The sequence below is a fragment of the Canis lupus genome, chromosome 8 (assembly GCF_048164855.1).
Source record: "Canis lupus baileyi chromosome 8, mCanLup2.hap1, whole genome shotgun sequence".
NCBI lineage: Eukaryota > Metazoa > Chordata > Mammalia > Carnivora > Canidae > Canis > Canis lupus.
This window is the reverse complement of record NC_132845.1, coordinates 56,387,803-56,396,892: the sequence shown is the minus strand read 5'-3', so window position 1 is coordinate 56,396,892 and position 9,090 is coordinate 56,387,803. Positions and strand designations below refer to the sequence as shown.

Genomic DNA, 9,090 nt, shown 5'->3' with positions numbered 1-9,090 from the left:
CCCCCAATCCCAAGGAAATACACATTTCTCCATCCTCTACTTAACTTTAGGGGTGTGTGGGGCAGCCCAGGTGGCTCAGTGGTTTAGCGCCGCCTGCCTGCAGTCCAGGGCGTGATCCTGGAGACCTGGGATCCAGTCCCATGTTGGGATCCCTGCAGGGAGCCTGCTTCTCCCTCTACCTGTGTCTCTGCCTCTGTGTGTCTCTCATGAATAAATAAAATCTTCAAAAAACAACCCCCCCCCCAAAACTTTAGGGGTGTGGGGATGCCTGGGTGGATCAGTAGTTGAGCGTCTGCCTTCAGCTCAGGCCACGATCCCACAGTCCTGGGACCAAGTCCCACCTCAGGTTCCCCGCAGGGAGCCTGCTTTCTCCCCTCTGCCTATGTTTTTGCTTCTCTCTCATTCATGAATAAATAAAATCTTAAAAAAACAAAACAAAACACCTTTAGGGGTGTGTTGGTGGGCAATCTGAGAGCCACTGTGCTAGGACGGTCTCCTGTTCTAGGGCCAGGCTGGGGGCTCTGAAGGTCAAAGGAGAAAATGAGCTCGAAGCACCCGGTATGTGCAGGACCCTGGACTTACCATCACCATCATTCCCCCTTCCCCATGACCTTGTACATGCCTGCTCATAGGAAGTCCTGCCAGGTCCAGAGGCTGGGTGTCTGGATGGGACCCCCAAAGCTCACTGGGGTTGTGATTCTGGCTCTGGCTCGGTGACCCCACTGCCTGCATCTGAAATCAAAGGCTCTGCCGGAAATGATCTAAGCTCTGGAGAAGGGGGAAGACCAATGCTCCAATGCTTGGAATGGCCGTTTAACCCAACAGTGGGCTAATTTGCTTAGTGCGACCTTCATTTGTTGTTGATCCAAACATCTGCTTCATCCTAATTCTTGGTCTTCACGCTATTCTCTCCATGCCCTTTGACTTGGATTTGACCCCTCACCTGTCAAGAACTTCGATTCCCCCAGGTGCACCCAGTTCAAGAAGTGGCACTACCAGAATTTTTGGTTCTCAAATGTCAACAGGGTGTTGTTATTCCTTCCAGTATTTTATTTATTAGAGAGAGAGAATAAATGAAGGGGGGTGGGAAGAGCAGAGGGAGAACAAGAGCAGGTTCTCCGCTAAGCAGGGACCCCAAGGTGGATCTCGATCCCAGGACCCTTGGTATGACCTGAGCCAAAGGTAGACACTTAACTGATTGAGCCACCCAAGCGCCCTTCCTTTCAGTATTTATTCAGCACCTACTAGGTGTCTGAGCACATGGCTTCTCCAGGTGAGCAAGAGCTCAGTCACCAGCGGTGGCCTGGCCCAGTGCCTCAACATACCGACTGGAGGGGGGATGACAAATCTGCTGTTGCAAGCGGGAATGGTGTGGGTGGGTGGGGGTGGAGGTGCCTGCTCTTGCAGGGACAGCGAGCAGGGGTGTAAGCCAAGCCAGGTAGCGATGCAGGGCAGCTCCGGATGCCCCAAGCCCCGCACACAGCCCAAGCACTCGTCCAGGGACGCAGGAGCCACACTCCACTGTGAGCCATCCTCGGGAATAATGCATAACCTGATGTGTTAAAGTGCTTAGACCGCCCCCTGCAGGCCGCCAGTGACTCGAGGCCATTTGGCCAGGCGCAGGTCAAGATCAGAACTAGGGCCTGGACCTGGGGCCCGAGTAGCTGAGAGGTTATGATAGACTGAGTGACACGTCGCTTGGGGAAGAGTTGTAATGATTTAAGGACTAGGCAAAAACCAAAACCACTTGTTAAATTTTTTAAATCAAACACTTTATTTCCACATAACAAGCGCAAAAAACTCCCAAACACTTTTAACAATACAATTAACGCAGTTATGAATTCAATTATATACTACTCAAAGCCCCAAAAGGTCAATCAGCTTAACGTTCCAAACATTTCCAAACGTGGTTTTTCAAAGCTACCTTTGGTTTTTGGAAAAACCAGTATGGAAGTCAATATACATTGAATGCATTGAACAACATTTGCTTGTAGGAAGGTGTCCGACATTAGCTCACACCTGGCAAGCCGGAGCATGATTTGAAGTCATACACTGGAATACACACACAGGTTTTGCCCCAGAGCTCCCGCGGTCAGGAGAGGGCCGTGAAGGGGGGAGGAAGGCCAGTCCAGGTTGTGGCATTTCTCATTTGTAACAGAGGTATGAGAGTTTAACACTAGAACACTGGCAAGTCATTAAGCTTCATGTTCCAAATGGTCTCTTGCTGAGGCTTGAGATGGGCACAAATGGTGGGGGAGATGAAGTCACAGGAGAGCTTTGAGCAACAAGATCCCAAAGATGCTCAGAGAGGGTAGGAAGGAGCAAGCTACAGTTTCCCATTGTTCTCACATTATTTCAGGGTGAAATTGTGGAGAAGTTCGGATAGAATGTTCAAATATTTGCTTAGATTTGTACTCGGTTGCTCTATGAGGACCCTCATATACAGCAACGTTGAAACGTTCATTGTAAAAAAGAGCGTACAAAGAAATTCACAAAAAAGAGACAATTAATGTTGAGCAGCCAAAAAGTCATGGTTTATTATATCGGAAGGGATTTCATAATTCAAACACAACCAAACTGTACATTTTACAATCACATTCTATTTGTAAACAGTTAAAAGCCACTGACTTCTTTTGCATCTTAGGACACAAACAGTTAGATCAAGGCAATGAAATGATGGCAAATTCTGCGCTGTTAAAATGTTTACCCTTGTTTGGCCCGTCTTCTTTGACTAAGCAAGCATTATAATACCATTTGTGGGCAAAAAAAGGGGGCGAGGAGAAAGTAAGTTTAAAAATGGTGTAACTCGTTAGTTTGCAACAACATTTAAAATTTTCTTTATACAATGAACAATTCTGTAAGCCCAATACCTTGGCTACAGTATGCATAGTTACTGATTTCGGCTTTAAGGTACAACAGTTCAACATTAACACAGTCACAAGAGAGCAGAAACAGAGAGAGCCACTTGATGGGGTTACAAAAAATTATCACCTATTATTAGCAAACCATCATCACTCACTAATAAAAAGACAGCATCTGAAAGCAGAATGTCAACTCCAGCTTTAAGCGATTTTTTGTTTTTGTTTTTTTTTGTTTTTTTTTTTTGTTTTTTTTTTGTTTTGTTTTGTTTTTTGGCAGAGAAAATTCTTTAACAGAGCAATATGTAGTATCAGTGCTAAAAGTTGGGGTTTTGTTTTTCCTATAAGAAACTACAAGGAGTTATTTTTTTTATTTTTTAAATTTTTTTTCCTAACTGGGGAACTGGTTTTCCTGAGAACCATGCTCTTGGATTTAGGACAGGAATAGAAAACAAAAGAACATGGCCAAATGCTGCTCCTTTTTCCCAGAGATAGAAAGCATCTTGTAAATCATCCTCCATTGTTTTTTTTTTTTTTTTTTTGTCTTTTAAATTTTTTTTAAATGATGGAAGAGTAAACATTTTTTTTTTTCTCAAAAAACAAACAAAAAAATCTGTAAACAAGAAGGTTCACCGTGGGAACCTTCAAAACAAAATGGAAAGCCTATTCAAAGTGCAGGGCCCGTCCTGGGTGGCAGGGGGGCTGCAAGTCACAGCTGTGGCCACAGTTTTTCAAACTGCAGAGCGAAATTCTTTAGTTTTATAACATGAAAACACTGGTGCAATACTTTCATTTATAGTCCTAAGTCAGCATCAGAACTCGGTCTTTTAAACTCCACGACACCACAGTAAGGTAGGCAAACATCAAGGCATAGTAGAGAGCGCACACCTTTAAGAACATCCTTGAGTAAACATTTACACTGGAACAGCTGCCCCCCCATATTGCCGATTAGACGAGAGAACATCATTCAGTGCAAAGTTAAAAGCTCATACATTATCAGCCCAAAAAAATGGTTTTGCAAAAAAAAAAAAAAAAGAGAGAGAGAAAGAAGGAAAAAGAAGAAAGAGAGGAAGGAAAACAGGGAGGGAGGGATGTGGAGGGAAACAGGGAAGGGAGGGTGGTGGTGAAAAAAAGAACCCAAAGGCTAAACATGATGAATATACACAAGTGAGCTCATTCTATACGGTTTAGCATGTATGGCGCTATTTGGGAGTGTAAATAGATAGATACCTTTTCACATTATAATATTGGCCTGCATGATTCAAGTATTCAAACTGATATGTTTCAGGGAAAACAAAGTGGAAAATGTGCAGAGAAGAGCTGTTCCCACAGGTGGCCCCTGGCTGCAGGCGGCGAGCCCAACTTAGTGCTCCTTTCTTTCGCTTCTTGAGGTCACAGTTCGTGAGTCTACATCTACACGTTACATGGACTCTCCACCCCCACCCAGGTGGTCAACAGAAAGAAAAGCATTAATGGGGGATGGGCTGCTAATTCCCCGGGGGTCACTGCTGCTGGGAGGACCCCACAGGCTTGTGGAATAATGTGGGGTCCCCCAGAGTGAAGTGCCGTGAAGGTCTCCACAGTTAGTTCCCGACAGCCCAGCACCATTCCAGTGATTGAGATCGGTCCGGCTGGAGAACGAGTGGGAACAGTCGAGGGAGCCCAGCCGGCTCTGGCTGGACCCGAGAGACTGCCAGCCGGGAGAAGGGGTCAGAGACTGACTTTGTGCAAAGAAACGGCTGATCTCCTCTTCACTGGCAAACTCAGCAAGAATAGTAGTGTTCCCCAATACACACCTGGAGGGAAGAGACACAGGGGGGTGCGGTGAAGACTCAGGGGATCTGGAAGATCTCACTGATTCGAAGTGAGAGGAGCACTCAGCTTCTGCTCAAAAGGCGAGGAGGATGGTGGGGGGTGGGGTGGTGGTGACACGCCCACTGCAGGGCTCTCCAGGGCCCGGAGCAAAACCTGCCCCGCGTGTATGGTGGTGGTATCCAGCTAGATTAAGGCCTTTTGCCTCCTATAGGTGATTTAAGAGATTTCCTAAGGCCGGTTTGAGGGGCGATGCTTCACCTTAGGAGTACTGACCTTGGAACCCAAGATAGAGGCGAGGTCGCTGCCTTACAATGCCCTTTCACCGCGGGACCCCACGCGCTGGCCCGGAGAGGACACACAGTGCCACCAGCTGTCCTTCCATACACAAGGGAACCCCACACTCTACTCATCAGGAGGGCATTTTCCAGGTGTCACACACCGGATGGCCAACTTACATGTGCAGAGACTTTTGTGCCTTCACTACCTCTTCTTTTGAACTGTAACGGACCAAAGCATTTCCATGTGGGAGGTTCAGGTGGAATGTTATCAGTGGGCCATGCTGCATGCACAGAGTACGCAGAGTTGAGCCGTCAATCTAGGAAACAGAGCATGAGGGGGCCGCCAGTTAGATGAGCTGCCACGAGGACCATCCGGGGACATCGTCCTCTCTTTCCTGCCCGAGGTTCTTCACTCCTGCTGCCATTCTTCACTGGGGCTCACTGCCGGGATGGGGTACGGTGCCCCCCTCCCCACCTCCACTGGTCCCAGAGCCATACCTCTGTGGCCTCTAGACTCCTGGACATTCCCCAGATCCCCACTTCCTTAGTTAGCCATGCCCCTGCTGTGGCTTCATGTCTTCTCTCTTCCCTGCCCTGAGGACAGGATTCATCAAGGCACTGCTCCCTGGGAGAGGAGGGGCGGGCTCTTAACATCCAGCCTCCAGAGGAGGGGTGGTCCGGGGCCTAAGGAGATGTTCCCATCCAGAAGAGCAGACCAGGGTTTCTCAAGAGCAGTACCAGGACCGCCTGCATCACAATGATCTGAGTGCCTTCAGGAGGGTGCAGACCCCGATCTTAGCCCGGATCTGCTCCATCAGAGGCTCTGGAGCCAGACTGGGGATCTATTTCGCTTGGCTCGGTGCACGTTCTACAGGGTAAACAAACACGGGTGGGACCGCAGCCCGCCTGAGGCCTCCGAGGACCATCCTCATCACTCCTCCCTCTGCCCGGCCTGGAGTCTACTCGGCCTCAGCTCAGCAACACTGGGACCTGCTGCGGTGCGCCTGGCGCACGTCTACTGGCCAGGACACCGGCTTGCTTACCTGAGGTGTGAGGTTCTTTAGAACAAGCCAATTTGTTATTCTCCCTGAGCTGCTCTCACCCCAACTGGAACCTGAGGACAAACAAGGCCAGGTCAGTTTTCCAAGGCTGTGGCCTCAGTGACACTGAGGACATGCACATCCCCGTCAGGTGACAGCTCTGCAGGGCCACCTGGCCCCTGGCCCCCTCCCCTTCCCTGTGGGGTCCTCTTCTCTCGGCTCAGAGGGCCCCTTGCTCCAGCTCTGACGATGCTTTACTTCTTGGGGCAGGTGGCTCTGCCTCTGGGCACTGAGCTCAGGCAGCCCGCAGCTCACTGCACCTCAGGCTTTTTGATCTATTTATAAAGCTCACACTATTTAAAAATGGCACCCTCTGGGGAAAGACCCCAGTTTCTGATTATCGAAGGTATCGTCTGGTGACCCTGCATGCATGTCTTACGGGGGATTTCAAAGCTTGCTATCAGTGCCCATCAGTAGACAAAAGGCTAAGGACAACGTGGTGTGTATACAGGATGGAGTATTACTCAGCTACAAGAAAGGATGAGACCCTGCCATGTGTGACAACATGGACGGACCTGGAAGGTATTGTGCTGAAATACGTCACAGAAAGACAAATACCATACGATTTTACTTGTATATGGAATTTAAAAAACAAAACAAAGAAACAAAGCTGAATCAGACCTATAAATACAGAGAACAAACTGATGGTTGCTGTGGCAGGGGTGGGTGGTGGGCAAAACAGGAAGGGGAAGAGGGAGGTACAGACTTCCGGTTATGGAATGACTAAGACCCCGGAGGAAAGGTTCAGTGTCGGGAATACAGTCAGTGGTACTGGTATAGCGTGTGGGGCAGAGGATAGCTCCATGTGTGGCGAGTGCAGCGTCGGTGCAGACTTGCTGCATATGTCATATGTCTGAAACCACTGTAATGATGTGTCCACTCTCCTTCAATCAGAAAGAGCAAGCTTGCAATAGCCCAGACATTTCTGTTTCTGTCTGGGCTCCAGAGGAGCTCCAACATCGGCCTTACTACTGTGCCCCAGGGCACTCGTGCTCCTGACAGCAGAACTTTATGACCCAATCATTCCTAGGAGTATGAGGTACCCCACCAACACTACAGTGTGCCTTAGGAAGACAGCTCTGTGACACAGCTCCTGCCTACTCATCTCTTCCTGAACTGAGTCATCTCACCCTCAAGTCTCTAACAACTCCAACAAGGAGCACCAGAGCTTTCCTGGGCCACTTGCACCTTGGCACACATGTCCCCTCTGCTTTGTCTGGCCTACCTTTACTTGGTTCCACCAACCCTCCTGAGCAGGGCGCTTCTAGGCCACTTTATTATCCTCCATCACTGTGTACTACTACCAGTCACTTAGCTGGCACTTGGAAATGCCTGTGGCTTGAAAGAACCGCTCACATAGGACACCAACTACATTCATATGCATTTAGTAGCTTGGATCCTTTCATGTAATTAAAACTCCAGCACACGTACATCAGGGCAGGGACACAATGCCAGTCCAAATCCAGTGCTAGTCATGTAGAGGAGGAGCAGGAAGGGAGGGGAAATGGGTGGTGGTATTCCTGGGACCGTGTGGCTTATGCCTGTGGCCCTGTGTGGTTAACTACAAGTACCCTCCTTCACGCTCACATGTCCCTCTTGAAACAATACATGTTACGACCATCCTCAGTACACAGGCCAAGCTTCCACCCACACAGGCCTCCTTCCTCACAGCCCTGCTGGGCGGCTCCCACCTGCCCCAGCCTTTCCACACCTGCCACGAGCAGGAAGTAAGCATATGTTCTCAGACACACTCTGGAGAACTTCTGAGAGAAACAAGACGTCCATTCCTTAACATTAACACTGACTGTTGTATGTCTTTGGCAATGTTCTTAAGCAAACCAGGTACGATTTTAAGTAAAATTTAAGACTCACAAAGACCTAGAAATTTTAGAAGATGGCACTGCACTGGGAGTTGCATGTCTGTTTAAATTCAAATCCTATTTCACAGTGGGTAATGCACAGGTCTCTGTTAGATTCAACTGTGGGTACTGGTTCCTGTTCAGCAAATAAACCATAAGAAACCATCCCAGGAAGCATGTTTGTCTTACCTGGGGTGTACCTGGCGTCAGAATTTCCCCATCCTCCACCTACACGAAGGGGAGAGTTATCCCACGTAGACAAGGGTGGCTTCTGACCAGTGAGTCCCGGAGGTGGGCGGGACGGAGCAGTGATGTTTTTAGGTGGTAAAGGGACCTTCCACAGCTCATGAGCCAGAGAGGTGTTTGTAACTGAACCAGGAGACCATGTCAATTTGGAATCACTATTTCTGGCTACTCACAGGGAAAAAAAAAAACACGGGGGGGGGGAGGGGAGGTGGAGGAGATAATGCTTTTAGAAAAGAGAAAATTTAAATGATAGCACTCATTCTCCCAAGAAAAGCAAATCAGCCAAAAAGAACTCTGTTAAAAAATTCCCAAGTCAAACTAAACTGCCAAAAAACCCCACAAAAGCCAAAAGAGAACTACTCCCTTACTCAAAATACTCAAACCAGTTGCCTGTTATTAATAATTTCAAGACTTATGAAATTCTTAGCTCAGTGTACAAAACTGTACTGTAATCGAAATCAAAACAAAACAAAAAAACACTGCTTTCAATTGCCCTAAGACACCAACTGGGAACTCCTTACCTTTATGACTCTAACTGAGTCACTCGAGATCATCACACAGGTCATTAAATAGATTTTAGAACACTCTGGTTTGCACACGGGAAAAAGGGCCACAAAAGTAGTCCCAGCTCAAGGAGTCATCAGAGCAGACGTTCACCAGGTGCCTCTCTGTGCTGAGCCCCAGGCTGCTGGGCACGTGGTGCATACTACCTCTAATCCTGACACACATTCTACCTAGGATCAGAGAGCTTAAGCAACTTGCCTATGGGTCCCATGCACAGCCAGGATTCAAACTCAGGCCTGTCTGGCCTTATTTTTTTTATTTTTTATTTTTTTTCTGTCTGGCTTTAAAAAACAAACAAACAAACAAACAAACAAAAAAACAAAAAAGAGGGATCCCTGGGTGGCGCAGTGGTTTGGCACCTGCCTTTGGC

The 9,090-nt window shown here is 48.1% G+C and overlaps 1 protein-coding gene across 24 annotated transcripts in view; it reads right to left on the bottom strand.

Annotated features, from left to right (window-relative positions):
• Positions 1 to 1,747: 1,747 nt before the first annotated feature.
• Positions 1,748 to 9,090, bottom strand: part of TNRC6A (trinucleotide repeat containing adaptor 6A) — a 206,973-nt gene continuing 199,630 nt past the window's right edge. For 17 of the 24 annotated variants that reach the window (XM_072836208.1, XM_072836211.1, XM_072836214.1 and 14 more), the window contains 4 exons: positions 8,100 to 8,321; positions 5,995 to 6,065; positions 5,129 to 5,268; positions 1,748 to 4,654 (listed from right to left, as the gene is read on the bottom strand). In XM_072836208.1, the coding sequence (XP_072692309.1) occupies positions 4,279 to 4,654; positions 5,129 to 5,268; positions 5,995 to 6,065; positions 8,100 to 8,321 (809 nt within the window). In that variant the 3' untranslated portion in view covers positions 1,748 to 4,278. Of the gene's footprint in view, positions 4,655 to 5,128; positions 5,269 to 5,449; positions 5,820 to 5,994; positions 6,066 to 8,099; positions 8,322 to 9,090 lie in introns of those variants that run through there. The other 7 variants (XM_072836218.1, XM_072836221.1, XM_072836219.1 and 4 more) reach the window with 5 other exon arrangements.